The sequence below is a fragment of the Heteronotia binoei genome, unplaced genomic scaffold (assembly GCF_032191835.1).
Source record: "Heteronotia binoei isolate CCM8104 ecotype False Entrance Well unplaced genomic scaffold, APGP_CSIRO_Hbin_v1 ptg000811l, whole genome shotgun sequence".
Lineage (NCBI taxonomy): Eukaryota > Metazoa > Chordata > Lepidosauria > Squamata > Gekkonidae > Heteronotia > Heteronotia binoei.
Window position 1 is genome coordinate 40,237 of NW_026800103.1, and position 17,972 is coordinate 58,208.

Consider the following 17,972-nt stretch of genomic DNA (forward strand, 5'->3'; position numbering starts at 1 on the left):
GTAGCTCACAACTTTAATACCAGTAACTCAAAAAGTGAAATTTTTGCTCACAAGACTGCATCTTAGAGGGAACTTTGGTCACCACTAAAGGAAGACTAGATAAGAAAGTAAAGTAAATATGGGTAAATATATATCCCCTGCAGACTTGGTGAGTCAGGGCCTTCTCAATGGGACAAAGTCCAAATGGAAGAACAATTGCCATGGAAACTATAATACACCAGTATGGTTTGTGGTTACAGTGTCAGATTAGGATCTGGGAGATCCAGGTTTGAATCTCCACTCTGCTGCAGAAGTGTGCTGAAACCAGTCATACAGTCTCAGCCCAATCTAATTTACAAGACGTGTTGTGAAAATAAAATGAAAAGATCTCCACTAGGGAAAAAGATAAGGTACAAATGAAGTAAACTTGAATATTCTTCTAGATTTTTTTTAAAAGGCCTGATTATGATAAGCTGGTATCAATAAGAATTCTTACAGATGTAATTTTACTGGTAAAAATGAGAACTTGACTAAGCCAATTAAAAACAATGCACATGATTTATTAGATTCTCATGTGAAGGTTACAGTACAGTCACAAACATAAGTTATTAAATATAAGTTAAAAATTCACAAAGAAGTTTTCAAAGAAATTGAATTTGAAATAAGGTCAAGTTACAGTCATTGCTTATTATACATATTGGAAATGTCTTCTATAGATTGATTTCAAGCACCTTATGTTCAACTTTTTTTTAACTTCTCTAGTTCTCTGTATAATTAACTGATGCATTGAGATAGCCATAGTTCAAAAGAATAAACTTTTATTAAGTAATGCCAATTGAACGCTTACTATTTCACTTGCACTCTTACAATACCAGTCAGCAGTTAGGAAGAGTGACAAGGTGACTTCCACCAGAAATCCATTTAACCAACTGAATAGCCTTTCCCCAGAGACTTACACCATGTATATTTGTGTAGGCAGCTAGACTGAGATTGCACCCTGTTAGACATCTACACTAATCACACACCAATAGAACCAGCTCCACTGGCTTTTGTAAGCCTTGTGAGTTATTTTGTACACCAAGTTAGATATTAGGAATCCATTGTATCTTAACAATCTCCTTTTATGGGAGGAAGGTTTCACTGTTAGTGGAACAGATTCATAGGATCCATTCCTTTTTCTCCCTATGAATCAGGGTACAGAGAAACAAACAGCTAGCTTGATTGTGCTGTGGAGAATTTTCATTCTTTTCTCTAAACACTGCAAATAATCAAACTCAGGTGATCAGATGGGAGATAACCTCACTAGCACTCATAAGTAGCACATACAAGTTTTCATTAAGTGCCTGAAGAAAAAACATAATTCAATCCTGAAGTGAAATTCTACTATACACAATGATGTCCACTCTATTATTCTTAAACATGCTACAATTCAAAGTCAAAATGGGTTTTCACGTACTGCTTTTGTTTACATTTGTTACCAATACAGAACTACAAAATTTTAACAGAAGTATTTTAAATTTGTTCTATGCGCAAAAACACTACATGCACAAAATCTAAGTCTAGAACAGGATTTATAAAAAAAATGAATTTGCAATTTGCAATAAAAAAAACTTTACAGGTTTTCAATCCTGCAAGAATTCAGAGTTTCAACTAGCATTCCTTACCTAGTAAATGCAAATTTTAAAAAGTGGGGGGAAATCAGTTATTTTTAAATGTACAATATCAATACCCTTAATTTAACTTCAAAATTCCTGGCATATAAATAGTACTCTAAGGTGGCCAAAGTGGCTTTTGCTACTTGAAAGCCAAACTTTTGCTACATGATTGCATATGAAGCCAGTATTTTACACGATTAAGTTACTATATTCACTTGAGGGAAAATCCACTATATCAAAGAGGTTTACATCCAGGTAAACACATTTAGAACTGGGATGCAACATTATTACCAAAACTAATCAGGCTGCCCTGGAAGTGACACAATTTTTCTTACTCTTATTGCTGCCAGAATGAAGATTACTATCACAGGATATGTAATTTTATCTGCTTCTACCATCTACCAGATTTCTATCATCAATGTATCAGAGCACTGCTTCAAACCTAAATATATCCATTTCCCTTGTTAGAATTTCTGAACTCTAGCAAAGTATCCCAGAGTTCCAGTGGTAAAATGTTTAAATCTATCTAGATCTTAAAGCTTCTTTAATGCAGCATAGGCACAAGAGACTGAGTACTAGCTCAGATTTGAAAATGGCATCAGGTGCTCTGTTTTCTGCTAGCTTTCACAAGGAAAGCTTCTTTAATGAGGAAAGTAAAAATCTTTTGTGAGCATGGACACAATACAGGGGATCTGCTTTTTTCCATGGAAGTCTGCCCGGATTGAACAAGAACTGAATTCTGCAACCTTGCGATTTACACGTGTTAGAATCTGCATAATTTCAAGTTTTTTAGCATACTGTTTCAACATCACACACAGAGACTGTATAAACCAGGAGCCATCTGATGAGTTTCTCCAAGAATAGTAGCCTATGGAAGGACAAAAACAAACAAAACACAAAAATGTATCAAATATAATCCAACATAATGTTCTTTAAAACATAACCATTAGTAGTCAGACATAGGCTTGTCTCTTCAAGTAGTTTTTTTTTAATAAGAAAGAAGTCAAGAGGTATTAAATAAAGAATTTAAATATAGATTAACTAAAACTAGCATTGCACAGCACAATTCCTACCTAGAAAGGGTTGACTAAAATAATGGAATCCATTCCATTTACTGAATGGCCTCATATTTATCTCATTCTGTCTTTATATGACCTAGTCTGAAGTCTGCTGTACTGTCCCTTAGTCCCAAGCATCCTCTGTAAGAAGTGTAGATTCAAAATCACCCTTTAATTGGTCTACTAAATTGGAACCAGTAGAGAATCTTTCAAGTATATAGTTTACTCGACTTGCCACACAGGCTGCCCTATATACATGTATGAATATTTCTGCACCAAAACTGTTCTGGGAAAAGTACAATCCTGAAAAAAGAACGTTATCATGGTAGCTTCACAGCATGTACAGTAAATTAAACAAAACAAATGCTGTTTAGAAATTGCTTCAAAATATACAGTACTGAATTAACTTTTCTAGCAATTATAAAACCATCTGTGTATTTTGAACTCAAGGCTGAATCTTCCAGTAATTTATCTTACCAGGAGCAGTGGAATATGCATATAAGAAATCCGCTTCCACTGGTATTTTCTGGCAGATGTTTTCTTCTGGTCCGTCTTTTTCAACGCCAGAATCAAGCTCTGTTCCCCTACAAGCCTACTCAACAAAGTAGAAAAGAAACTTTAAATATTGTCAATCTTTGCTAATAAAAAACAGCATAAACTAAATCCAAACACCACACTCAAGGAAAAGGCTATTTCTAAAACAATAATAATGAAAAATAAAAATGTAAGAAACATGTAGCTGGAGAAGACCTGTAAGACTTCCCAAGGCTAGACTGAGTTTCAAACCTGAACTTTCTTTGCAATCTCTTGGCATCTCAAGCTGCTGTGTGCACCAACAACAGTTGAGCTCTGGGAGAAAGAGGAAAGGCATGCTGCTGAAATGTGAGTGTTTGTCTTTTCTTTCTGCCTTTTTCGTAACAGCTGGGAAAATCAACTGGGTGCTACTCTGTGGGAAGAGAGAGTGTGAGTTTGTGTGGTTGCTGGGGAACTGCTGTTTGTTTGTTTTGAGTGGGCCTTTCCCCAGAGACTTAAAGTTCCATGAATCCCATGGGAGAAATACAAAGAAAGCATCTTTAAGACCATTGAGTGCTAACATTTAAAGCATGTTTTAATTTAAAATATACATATATTTGTGTTTGTCTGTTCTTTATAAAATTTATCTCTCTGCTAAAACGGTAAAGGTAGTCCCCTGTGAAAGCACCAGTCGTTTTCGACTCTGGGGTGATGTTGCTTTCACGTTTTCATGGCAGACTTTTTGCCCTTCTCCTGTCTGCTGTCATGTATGTGATGTTAAAAAGGTAAAGGTAAAGGTAGCCCCCTGTGCAAGCACCAGTGGTTTTCGACTCTGGGGTGAGGCTGCTTTCACAACATTTTCACGGCAGACTTTTTACAGGGTGGTTTGCCATTGCCTTCCCCAGTCATCTACACTTCCTCTCCAGCTAGCTGGGTACTCATTTTACCAACCTTGGAAGGATGGAAGGCTGAGTCAACCTGGAGCCGGCTACCTGAATCAGCTTCCACTGGGATCGAACTCAGGTTGTGAGCAGACTGCAGTACTGCAGCTTTACCACTCTGCGCCACGGGTACCTCTCGGCTACCTAATCTTAAATAGGTATGCACATGGCCCAGCCCCGGCCCAACAAGGTCTCATTTATATCAGATCCGGCCCTCATAACAAATGAGTTTGACACCCACTGGCTCAAAAGACAAAGGATGATTATAAAATGATGAAAGAATTTAAGACACCGGCTAGATGTAAAAACTGTCATAACAGGTTATTTTAACTATCTGCACATTGATTGGGTCAATATGTGTTCAGGTCAGGAGAAAGAGATTGAGTTTCTAATCTTAACCACTACACCAAACAGGGCAAAAAGCTGTCACTAACTACAGTAATCTAACTTAATAATGTGAATCCTAGGGGCGGGGGGGAAAGGAAAAGTTCATTTTAATAAACCCTCAATTCCCCCCCTCCCTGAATATTTTTTTTCATTGCATGAGTGTTCTGGAGGAAAATACTCAAAATATTTTCTCCTTTGGAAAAAGTAGAATGCTTCTTAAGACAAGTTTTTTTCACTCACTATGTATAGCATTCAAAAGTCTGAGGGGTTTTTTTTGTTGGGAAATTCTGTTCACACGTTGCAGTGAATATATGTAATCTGTAAGAAACAGCCATCACACATTCACTTTACATATGAAACCAGGAACCAGTCATGGATCGATGTGGGAAATTTTGGGAAGCACTAAAAAAAATTCCTGTGATTCTCCCCCCCCCCCCGTAATGATTGACATTTTAAAGACAAGGTATTACTCAAATGGTGTAGTATGAACATATTTATGTAAAAGTACAGGGCATCAGACAAAAATAACTCCGTAAACTAGAGATATTTACAACCTATTGTCAAGCCATTGTCAAGCCGCCCTGAGCCATTCGTGGGAAGGGCGGGATATAAATCCCGAATAAATAAATAAATAAAATAAATATCGTTTTTTAAATAATTTTGGCAATGGTTAATAGGGTATAATGCATTCTTAAAGAAATCTGTGTCCTCAGTGCTTGATATCCTACAGACTGCAACTGTATGAGTGTATTTCTATCCAAACAACATACTTTCTTTTGTTTACCATAGAATCTGTTTGCAATCTTATTTTTTTTTTTCCTCTGAAATAATAAGAATTAAGATACCGGTTTTGCAACTCTCTTAAATATTGAATACATTTGCATTTGTCCTTACAGAAAACAAAAAAAGCAAAACATAACTTTTATATAACAAATTTGTACTCTGACACCTATGCACAGTTATTAATTATACATTCTAAGTTGTTCAATCATTAAACTACAGTTGGGCTTGATGGAAACTAAATAGTGCATATATTTCAAATGTTCTCCAAATATAAGTTTTTTTTTCTGGAAGAAAAACCCCCACCAGAAAAAACACCAATTTCCCCCCATTGCTTCAAAATTTCCAGAAATTTTCCATGAAAATATATATGAATATATGAAGCTGCCTTCTACTGAATCAGACCCTCGGTCCATCAAAGTCAGTACTGTCTACTCAGACTGGCAGCGGCTCTCCAGGATCTCAAGCTGAGGTTTTTCACACCTATTTGCCTGGACCTGTTTTAGTTGGAGATGCCGGGGATTGAACCTGGGACCTTCTGCTTACCAAGCAGATACTCTACCACTGAGCCACCGTCCCTCCCATCTTAAAATTCATTTACAGATTCACCTTACACCATTAGCAAGAATATGCGCTGAATTGCTGGAACCAACAGCTCAGCCTCAGGAACTCTAATTGATTCAGTGGCAGCAAGAAAGCCCTAATGCTAATACAATCATGACAGCTATTTTTAGTATAAAACTGGACTTGTTCTCACTGTATTTTCCAATGCAAATGATTTCAGCACAGCAGCAGAGACACACCACTCTGTATCTACCGACAGTAGCAGCCAATGATAGTTTTCAGTTGACTATGGAAGTTTAGGGTTGTGTACAATATTCTTCTGTTCCACAAAGTAGTTCTGAATTTTTTCCAGGCGCCTTCACATGCACTTCAGCTGGCCTCTCACTAGAAGTTATTAATCAACAAGGAAATCCCTTGCTGCTTGGGTGTGAATTCCTTTCCAGTCAGTGAGTGAGACTGATTAGAACTTGAGTCAGGGCCTACTGAGTTGTGACTTCTACAATCAGTTGCCCTTTGAGCTCTGATGTGAGCCAAGTAAAGAAAATGCAAGCATTTCCCTTAAACTTGCTTGAAAAGCAACATGTTTAGCTGATGTGACTCTTGCCATTGTTTTGAATGGTTGGAAAATCTACAAGTCATGCTGTGAAATTGGGGCTATCTGGTAGGTGCCAGCCAGGATCAGGGGAAGTGCTCAGGAGTCCGCAAAAATTTTAGATCAAAATAGGGGTTCTTGGGTTGTAAAAGTTTTACAATTACTGACCTAAACAATTTTCTCAGTGAACACATTGCTCAGAAAATAATTTTGCAGAAGCATCCATAGTTTACAAACGGTTTGACAAAGTCAAGCCTCTGTCAAATTATGTTTGTTAATTTTAATGAAAAGTGGGTAATGTTACAAAAGGTATGCAAAATATGTAAAAAAATGCCATCAGTTACTCACAAACTACTGCATTATTCTGCAGATGAATGAAACAAAGACATTAGAAAATTATAACCCTGAGCTTATTTCCCAGTTAAAAAAGCACAGATTCTGAGGCTTTAGTGGCAAAACCTACACTTCACAGGCATTCTGGACAAGAATGATACCAGCAGTCACTGGCAGTAATGTTATGAGATCATGATGAACAAGTTATTTAGTTTCCTTGGGATCTGCCCTGTGAAGTTCACAGCTCTTCTCCTATGCTATGTGTAGATCAAATTGATAAGCAATATATTATTTAGTCATGACATTCTAATGTTTTTCTCTCTTGACATGAATGAGCTGCCACAAGCAAGCAACCCTAATGCTCTGACATCTGCACAGACTCCCCATTAGGCACAATTCAAGGTGCTGATTTATAAAGCTCTGAACACTGTCTTCTTTGCTACAATTCATCACAGCCTTTTAAGATTTTCCAAACAGGCCTTATTGACTTTTCTTTTTAACCTATGTATCATGTATGCAAAGACCATAAAGAGGCATTCTTGGCACTCTCTTCCCTTAAAAGTTTACCAAAATTTGTGCTTTCTGAAATCACCATAAATTTCCTATTTGATCTCCCAGTGGCAGGCTTATGCAGAACAGCTAATTTTAATATGTTGCGATGTAGTTTTCTTCTACCATTTTAATGTGTCCTTTTCTTTTGGATTATCAGAACGAAGAAGCAGGGATGGAATTGAAACATAAAATATACCAGAACCTAAGAGTAACTGGTAATGTAGATGGATGAATGTATTTTATATCTTCTTACCTGCCACTCTATGCATGTATACACAATGTAACATTTCATCAACTTCAGTGGTAGCCTGCTATCACAAATCTAGCCATCTGACAACTTTGTAAAGTTACCTGAATAAAGAAGAGTTTTGGCTTTCCTGCTAAGGTTTTGCACCTGTCTCCTCTGAACAGGCCTGTAAGCATTTTTAGCTCCAAGGGGCCATCTGTACCGTAGATCAGGCCATCCTCTCCGTGGCTTAACAAGACACACACAAGGCAATTCTCCTTGCTGTGATCATCCTTGGAAACTTAAAAAAGGAAGATAAAGAGTGAGATTAAATATCAGAAATCCAAGAGACCAGTCTGACATTTTTTCCATGGATCAAGTGGTTTCAGTCAATCACATACTTCATTTTTAATATAGTCAAATCTTGTTTTTCTTAAGTTAGGCTACACAGGTTGTGGTAGCCACACTTAAGCCCTCGACCAAAGCACCACTAGTGATTTTGTAGCTGTGATGGTCTCTGGGACAAGCAGCATCAGAAGTAGCTAGGCACAAAGCCATAAGCAGTGCATGATGTGAGTGACCAAAAGATCAATACTTATGTGTATTGGAACTTGGGCTTATTAGCCTCTATTGAAGAATAAGAAGACTGTACCTGAGGGCTTACAAAACACTGGCAATTTTAACATAAGTTGGGACTTGCAATCAAACACACTTCCTAAAACTCTCCATAAGGTACCTCTGTCTGTAGTATTAATACACTAAGAGATAAATTTTATTAAGATGCTATATAGCCCATTGATAAATAAGAGGCAGGGACAGCCTCTTCTTTCTAGGACAGATTTTCTAGAATTAGGCTGTGATCACACTCACTAAATAATGAACTTTCAATCCACTTTCCAACAGAATTTTGCCAGTAAAATCCAGTTGGAATGGACTGAAAATGCGCCCCTGCTGTTGGAGAAACTTTTCTCCAAAAATTAGGTTTTGAACAGTATATTGCATTCACATTGCATTAATTTAAAAATTCATTGAAGGCTAATAAAGTCTATCTGCAAATGGAAGTAGGCTTATGCATGTAAACTATTCTCTAGGTTGAGATCTATATACACAGCAGGGAGTTGAATGGAGGTAAAACTGACATCTTGCTGCTGGGTCTGCAATCAGTGATTCACAATGCATGCATACATTCCCTTAAAAAAAAGTGCCTCCTCTTCTCTAACAGTAACACTGTGCCAAAGAAGTAAATCTGTGTTGTGGTGGCACATGCTACAACAGTGCATGCAATCAACTGCTACATAAACCCTTCCCTGTCATTAAGAAGCCTTTACAAGTAGAATGCTCAAAAGTTAACTTAATATCCACTGAAATTAAAACATTAAAAATTAGGTTATTGTACTTTATGGCTGTGTTCAAATGGGCAACCCAGGGACAGCAGGTGAGCGCCCCCAAAAAGAGCGTCCAAACGCACACAACTGCCTGCTGTCCTACTCCTGCCCCAACTCACCTCCAGCCAGCTCAAAAAGGTACCACTTGCAAAGTGGTACCTTTTCACTGGGGCACCTCTCCGGTTGTCTGGATGACCTGGAGGTGTTTGGAAAGTGCCCAGGGCATGTGAGCACTCTAGACACTCCCCCTGTAGCGCCTGTTCTGCGGGCCATCTGGATGCTCCAGGGGGTTCCAATTTCTGCCAGCTCACTTCTGGGGTGGCATGCTGCTGCCCTGAACCAGCAGTCTGTACTCAGCTTTCCATGCACAATTAGAACCAGCCTAGTAAGTAGCTACTCACCATTCTGCAGAACATCAACCATCTGTTTACATGTAAGATCATTATATGGCTTGACAGTATAACCCAAGGTCCTGAAAGTTTCTATAACACTTGCAGCATCTGAATCTGTACCAGATCGATATGCCATCCCTTTAAAAGGGGGGAAATGTCAGTTAGATTCCCAAAATAATCTGCTATTGTAGAACTATTTGTATCAGAGGAAAAGTTCTACTTACACTAGTAAAATATGGAACAGAATAGTTAATAGTGGAAGATTTTCCTCTCCCACAAAAATTTAAAGTATGGCATCAATTTGATACTGAACACACAACAGGAATGAAAATAATGGACACATAATATCTTTGTGAAAAAAAATATTTTAAAGGAGTTGGATGATTAACCAGCAAATGCAAGATAGTCAGCAAATCTCTTGATAAGCAAGTTCCAAGAATTGATCACATAAACTTTAGAGGGCATGGAGTGGCTATAGCTATGTCACGATTTACTGTACTAAATTATTCTAACAGTTTTACTGGTCAGCTTGTTAAAGCTTAAAAAGACAGAAGAGGAAAAAAGCCCATCACTACAGAGGTTTGATTACCACACAACTGTACTGAGGTCACTCAAAAGAGCTGAACAATTGTAATTATATTACGTTGAAGTAAAAACTAATGTTTGTTTTATTTAAAAAGTTATATCCCATCTTTTCCTCCATAGCTGCCCACAGGGGCTCTAAAGAGGCTTGTGAAAACAAAGTCACAAAAATTGAACACTTTATTAACTTTGAAGATTTGCTCCAAACAAAGTTTATGAAAATGCATTTGTTCACAACAATAAGGCAGATAATATTCCCTGCCCTTGAGGCAAGCTGATAAGAAGAGGTATGGCTAGAACTCGGTATGCCGCCTGTTGTTAAATCATTAAACTCGTGAGCAATTTTCACTGGCTTACCACTCCAGCTGTGGCTTCCATTTTATGCTATTCTTGACCCTCAGCAGTTGGGTGTGTGTGTCACTCTTTTCACTTTCAATAAGGCAGAGAGCAAGTGTGCATGCATGAAATATAAAGACAATCTATACCTGTAGCAGGATGGAAATTTTTATTGTTGACCAATACACACAGCCCCATTTCTGCATGATCCATTCTGTAACTCTCATCTGCCTGTATCACTGAGTCAACAGATTTGCTGACAGGTATGCTCTTCCTATAAGAAAATAAGATAAAACACAACATAAAATCTTTAAAGCATTTGAATAAAGCAAACAGTAAATCCGATCTTCTGATTTATACCTTTGCACAAGTACAGATTATTATAAAGTCATGGATTATATATAAAGTCATGGAATGAGGAACAGCTGGCAAAAACTAGCTGCACTGTACATCTGAGAGAACTGTGCGTAAGTAAATAAAATCACTGAAATACTTCTTAACTTTGAAATACTGGAGATGGGGTGGCTCCAACTACTAACTGGCTTCTCTTCCCACTTAAGCAGCTCTTAAGTGGAAGACTTCAAACTTGGGCCAAAAAGAAAGATGGGAGTACACTACTTTAATAAACAAATGAATTAACTTTTATCAGTGGAGTGGTAGGATTGATGTAAAATCCATACCTCACTGCCTACAAGTTAGGAGGAGTAGATATGTAAAGGCCTGGGGGGGGGGGGGGGCGCAGGGAGAGAAAAAACAAATTTGGCTGTGGAGGGTGGGGGAAATAAATCCCTTTTCTCTCTAAAAACTTTTTTTCAGTTTCCCCAGTAGGAAAAAATAGCAATTTAAAGGATGAAGCACTACTGAAGAGTTCAATGTATTTTGCTTATAGAAAGCTCAGGCATATATATCCATGCCAAATAGTATGATTCTATGCACCCCATAACGTGTAGTGAACAGCAGTAAAATAAGTTCCCTCCAATTTTTTATCTCCCTTCCCTCAAAAAAAAAAGCTTGTTCAGAGACCAGTCCAAGGACCCCTGATAATCAGGAGACAATACCATTTCCCAACGAGCAAGAAGAAAGCAACCTATACAAAAAATACCACCAAAAGCCACACTCACCCTTCAGAACCAGAGATTTTTTTTGCATCTGTCAAAGTTTCTGACAATTTCAGTATATGGTTTATGTCCGCCATTGCAGCTCCTAACTGTAAACAGAGGGAAAAAATATCAAAAGTGTATTTTGTGCATAGTAGGCATCTTTTCCATATTATTTCTTAAACATACCACCAGTGCTGTTTGAGTGTTTTTCTTCAGTATCAACAACATGAATGTGATTTAGAACACTGAAATGTTTTCAATTTTCAATTACTTATCAGAATTTCATCTTTCTCATATAATCAGACAAAGAGCCTCAAACTAGGTGACAATCTCTCAAGTATCAAGTGAATTAGTTCAAACATGAGGTCCTCAATTTGCATCCGATAAGAAGAGTACAATTCTAATGCATTATCCAGTTTTAATGTTTAATGGATAATGATTCTTAAGGAACATTAGTATTGAAGTTATGCTGAGGACCAGATCTGCCCTAAATACTAAAAGAAGAAACAGACAAGGGGACACTTACAATATTATCAGAAACTCTGCTTCAATAACAATGTGTGTGCTGTAGCAAGACCAGAAAACTCAAAAGAATATAAAGACAATCACTGTATTTTTTACTGTATAAGAATGTGGCTCTTTACAACATTAGATAGATGCACAGGCTTAAAATGAAATATAACATTCCTTACGTTAAAACTGGTAATTACAGCTCATTTGAAAAGACAAGCTGTTTTTGAAATGAAGCAAGTTGGATACACATGTTTAAAGAACAAAGAACCATAAAAATTCATCCATAAGCAGATGTCTGTTGTGATTTTGTACATCAGAGACATGCTCTGTCAGCTGTATTTGTTTCTGCTCCACAGCACTAATGGTAACATACCAAGGCATTGAAGCCCTTGAGAAGACAAAGTGGCTATACTCACCCGTTTCACTGGAGGATTAAAGCATTACCTCATCTTGATTAGCTAATGCATTGAAGTCATACTCTATCAAGCAGAGTACACACCTCTCTTGGGAGGATGATCTCATTCTGTGAGGGATCTCAAAATGCTTTCTAGGAAACATTCATAGCTAATTGCTGTTCTACTTTTTGCTTTGTCCCCTCTCCCCAGAAGCATTTTAACATTAAAGTTAAAAGATATTTCTTCTCATAGCAGCAGATGGCATGCATGACTTCTGACACTAGTCTAATAGGGCTAAATATCCTTTTAAAAGCACTCTTGAGGCAACAAACTCAACCTGAAACTATATAAAAAGAATTTGGATAACAAATACAAAGCAATCATGTTTGGTGAAAGCTACAATAATGCTTATTTTCTCACCCAGTGCAGGCTGAACTATTCTTTAAAGAGACAGCTCCACATAATTCAGCAGTTCAACATTAACCATCATCTTTCCTAGCCACTAAATTCCGCATCTGAATTCCCATAGAAAATACCTATTTGCATGGACAGCCTGTGTTAACATATATGGACACTTAATTCTATTCAGAATTATTAATTTACATTTATAAATACAAACAGGGAACTGTAACAACATTTTGGATACTGTTTTGAGCTGACTCCTCTCTCCAGCTCTGTAGGAATTGTTCTCTGTGGGTCTGAATAATCTAGCTGCAGAGTTTAAAAAAGCAGATCAGTGACTGCTAAAAGTAAAAAACCACTTTCAGTTAGATTCACAAGACAGTACCCCTTTACTTCTTGCTATTCTGAAGAATCCCGCAGCATCTCATGGTTAATTCAGTATAGAAAAATGCAAAAGTTTGCACCTCATGAAGATTCGCCCCCCGTGCATTGTTAATAATTATGCTTAATGGAATTTACAGCAGGGGCATTAAATTAACAGGCATGATGAATCAATGCACCTAATATCCAAAAGCTACAGAGAGTGCTTGTGCGAACAGACTAGCAAGATCATGTTTGTGTACAGTCTAGATCAGTGGCTCAATGTTGTGCATTAGTGGGTGTATTTTCTCCCCTGCGGTCACCGAGGAGAGCTACTATTTGCACCCAGCATAGACTGGTCTTCCTGTTTACTGTTTAGTTCACATCTGCTAGTAGGACAACATCATAACCTGGATAGCCCAAGCTAGCCTGATCTTGCCAGATCTCAGAAGCTAAACAAAGACAGCCCTGGCTAGTATTTGGGTGGGAGACCAGGGTCATGACATGGAGCAGACCAATGGCAAACCACCTCTGAACATCTCGCCTTGAAAAGCAGGGGGGCGGGGAGGATACTATGTCAACTGTGACATGACTAAAAAAAAAAAGAGCCAGATAACAGAAGTTTCCAGAAATGCATCCATTTGTTTATGGTGACTTCAAGTGTAACTATGGACATTTCAACATCACTGGAAGACTTCTTGTATCATACCCCAATGAACAGTGATTTATTTATGATGATCACAGACCTGGCACTCTAAAACTAGGAAGCCTTCAATGGCACTTCATGTGCAAGGGGAGGAAACCAGAAAGAATTTGGTAGCATAACCAGCCAAGTTTGTCTCTGTTACAAACAAGCCTCTGTGTATTTGACATCTAAACAGAGGCATATATTTATAAAGAGAACATGTGTAGATGAAACACAAAGTAAAACTGGCTGCATTGTGCAAGCAAAGACTTTCCACTTCAAAACATGACAAGTATAGTTTTATTTTCACATTTAACAGTAATGAACAGTAATGACAAGGGTTTTTTTAATTAGGTGTGCAAACACCTATCATCCACTGGCACCTGGGTTGCTACAGAACTCAGGAAGCAGATTTATCTTCTTGGCTAGCCCCTAGAAGATCTCACTGACTCCTATATTTTGCAGTAAGTTTTTGTCTCTGGCTTTATTCTACCGAACAGCTGTACCAGTTTACCAGAGCAGTCACTGGAATTCACAATTCTTTGAATGATTTATGTTCTTAAAACTAAACTCTTTAGGTACAGAATCATTAGTGTGCTACTGACACAGTGCAGACAACCCCCCCCCCCCTCACTGGTCTTTTTGTATAGTGTAGCAAACAACGAACATGCACTTCCATTTGGCAGAAGGCCTCTTTATTAACAGTTCCTCTGCTGGAATAAGGAAGGACAGTATTTAACTACGCTATCCCTGGCCTGATTCTGCAGATTCTTTGCTAGGGTTTTTTTTTGGGGGGGGGGTTGTGTGTGTGTCTGCACCTGGAAGTCATGGTGACTTATCCTTACTTGGGGCCTGGAAGATATTCAGAGAGATGGCTGAATAAAGCCTGCTCCACCCTCCCGACTGCTGGTATTTCAAGGAGGTCTCCCATCCAAGTACTTGCCAGAGTCAACCCTGCTTAGTTTCTGAGATCTGATAAGATCAGGCTTACCCGGGATATCCAGGTCAGGGTAGTTCTGCAGATTCTTAATAGGCTCTGCACTCCTGCAAGCTGCTAGCAGGAAGACTTGAGAAGCACTCCTACCCTCCTGCTTGCTCTGAGGCTTTCTGGGATAGCATCTTAAAGAGGCAGTACACAACAGGTCAAACAAATAAACTTTCCACACAAATAATCTGGAAACATTTTGAGAAGATACTACAGTGAAGCATTTCTGAAACTGGAGTCGAGAGATCCATGACAGTAAGAACAGAAGACAAACCATTTTTCATACCATCTGACTGGCAAGAAAACAGAGGCTTCTTACTGTCCCCATGACAGAATTAGCTGTCACCCTTTTTGAACAGCAGGAGCTTGTATAGCCACACCACCCATAGCCATCTAGCTTCCAGATCACTCAGAGCACTAGCTAGAAAGCTGCTGACTGGCTGATGGGATCTAATAGGAACTCTCAGTTGACTGAGTGGGTATTAAGGAGGTACAGCCCTAACTGCAGTTAACAGTGTGTGTGTGTGTTTGTGAAGTGTCAAGCTGCAGCTGATTTACAGTAATCCTGTAGAGTCTATCAGGCAAGAGATTAACAGGTGGGTTGTCATTTTCTTCTGCTGCATGGTGACCCTAGAATTCCATGGTCTCCCATCCAAATACTAACCAAGGCTGACTCTGCTTCGATTCCAAGACCTGGTGAAATCAGGTTAGCCTGTGCAGGGCAGTCAATTTAATACCAGAAGTGAATATAATAATAATAACTTATAATAATAACTTATTTATCCAGTGCAAAGGATTTCAGCAGGAGGAGTGGGGAAGTTCAGGTTTTGTATGATGGTGGTATTTTTCTGTTAAATGCTTTGCAAGTTTCTCCAGGCCCTTCCCACCCTTGTTCAGCTGACCACTATTTAGAAGTTAACCAATAAGGAGGTTTGTTGATGTCTCCAATGCAAAGACCCTTCCAAAGGAGGGGGTGATTGATTACAGCTTGGGTCAGAGCCTTTATGTTGTGAACATTGAGCCCTGACCTTATAGGCCGTGCATCAATAACAAAAATGTTTTTAGAGTATAGCTGGTATCTTTCTGATGACAAATGAGAATGGAAGCCTTTACAGAGCACACACATACTTTGACAGGGGCTGTTTCATCAAAAAGGGGAAGGTCTCAGGTTGCTCAAGTTTGAGAACTGCTGCTGTGATTAGAGATGCTAAAGCACAGAATAAAACTGGGGAAAAAAACATTTCCATGTGCCCAAGTACTCCTCCCCCTTCCAAATATACACACACACATCGTATTTTTCGCACCATAAGGCGCTCCGGAGGATAGGACGCACCTTCCTCCTGGGGGACGATCCACTGCCTCTTCCTCCGATCCGGCGCTTCCCCCGCGCCTGCTTGCCTGGCTCCATCTTCTTCAGGCAAGCACTGGGATTATTCCACGTGGCCCCAGCGCTTCGCAAGCACCGGCTGCGGGGGGGGGGGCAGCGTGCTTCCTCCTTGCCTGTGTGCCTGCCTTCAGCTGCGATGTTTAAAGCAAGCGCTGGGATCGGAGGGGGGAGGGAGCAATCCCAGCGCTTGCTTTAAACATCACAGCTGAAGGCAGGCACACAGGCAAGAAGGAAGCACCCGCCCCCTCCGCAAACGCAGTGCTTTGCGAGCCCCGGCTGTGGAGAGGGCAGGGCAGCGTGCTTTCTCCTTGCCTGTGTGCCTGGCTTCAGCTGTGATGTTTAAAGCAAGCACTGGGATCGCTCCCTCCCCCCTCCGATCCCAGCACTTGCTTTAAACATCACAGCTGAAGCCAGGCACACAGGCAAGGAGGAAGCACGCTGCCCCCTCCGCAGCCGGCGCTTGCGAAGCGCTGGGGCCACATGGAGTGATCCCAGCGCTTGCCTGAAGAAGATGGAGCCAGGCAGGCAGGCGCGGGGGAAGCGCCGGATCGGAGGAAGAGGCAGCAGATCGCCCCCCCGCCCCCAAAGGTACTTACCTTCGGACCATAAGACGCACACACACTCCCCCCCCCCACTTTTTTGGGGGGGAAAGTGCGTCTTATGGTCCGAAAAATATAGTGTGTGTGTGTGTGTGTGTGTATTATATATATATATATATATATATATATATATATATATCTCGTTTCAGGGGGAAACCCTATATTCATTCTATGGAGGCCCAGGTCACTAATGTTGCCAGATCGGTCTTTTACTATCACTGGCTGGTCAGGCAACTAGTTTCTTACCTTTGCTCCTGTGACTTGGCAACAGTGATCCATGCAATAGTCATTTCCAGGACTGATTACTGCAAACTGCCTTTCCTTGAACCTGATTCAGAAACTTCAGTGTGTACAAAATGCAGCGGTGCGCCTGCTGACTAGGACATCTGTGTGGGTGCACACTCAGCTGGTGTTGTGCCAACTGCACTGATTACCAGTTTAGTGTACTGGAGAGCCAGCTTGGTGTAGTGGTTAAGTATGTGGACTCTTATCTGAGAGAACTGGGTTTGATTCTCCACTCATCCACATGCAACTGCTGGGGTGGCCTTGGGTCAGTCATAACTCTCTCAGAGCTGTTCTGCTCAACAGCAGTTTCTGTCAGAGCTCTTAGCTCTTCTGACCAACACCACCTAGTAGTTCCTGGTCTGAAAGGCATCTATCCTGCCTTGCCAGGGCCTTTTCAGACCTGACCCAGCCTGGTGGAATACGCTCCTGAGATCAGGGTTCTATGGGATCTGTTGCAATTTTACAGGGAGCTCTTCCACCAGGCCTTGCGATCCACTGTCTTCCCTGGCATAAACTCAGTGTGTATTATTAACCACCAAGCTACCGTTCAAGTAATTTTTAATTAGTTAATCCTATCTTAAATTGTTGGAATTAGTGTTTTTATGATTAAATGTTTTTCTGGAACTGCTTATTACTGATATGTGAGCCACTCTGACCCGTTTGTGCGGCAGGGCAGGATATAAATCTCAAAATAAATATATAATTGTGAGGGTGTGCACTTAATTTAAAATCTGTCCCTATTTTCCTCAGTTGTCCTCCACAGGCCCAGTAACTGGTATTCAGTAAAGTTACAACTGAAATGTCATCTGAAGCAAAACTGGAGGGAAATAGGACGTGATTTAAAACCAAGACAATTTCTTGGGGTTGGTACGCCTCTAATTTTTAGACATATAATGTAGCTTCATCTAGAAGGTTATTTGAACCTTCAGGGCTTTTTTTTTTAGCACAAGAATGCAGTTCCGGCTGGCTTCGCACAAGGGGGTGTG

At 39.8% G+C, this 17,972-nt stretch overlaps 1 protein-coding gene across 1 annotated transcript; it reads right to left on the bottom strand.

Annotated features, from left to right (window-relative positions):
• Nucleotides 1–518: 518 nt before the first annotated feature.
• Nucleotides 519–11,545, bottom strand: LOC132590813 (caspase-3-like). Its single transcript, XM_060263738.1, has 6 exons — nt 11,397–11,545; nt 10,425–10,549; nt 9,367–9,495; nt 7,706–7,881; nt 3,170–3,284; nt 519–2,502 (listed from the first exon to the last, which is right to left on the bottom strand). The coding sequence occupies exons 1-6, from the start codon at nt 11,468–11,470 to the stop codon at nt 2,276–2,278; spliced, it is 846 nt and encodes a 281-aa protein (XP_060119721.1). The 5' UTR covers nt 11,471–11,545; the 3' UTR covers nt 519–2,275.
• Nucleotides 11,546–17,972: the final 6,427 nt, after the last annotated feature.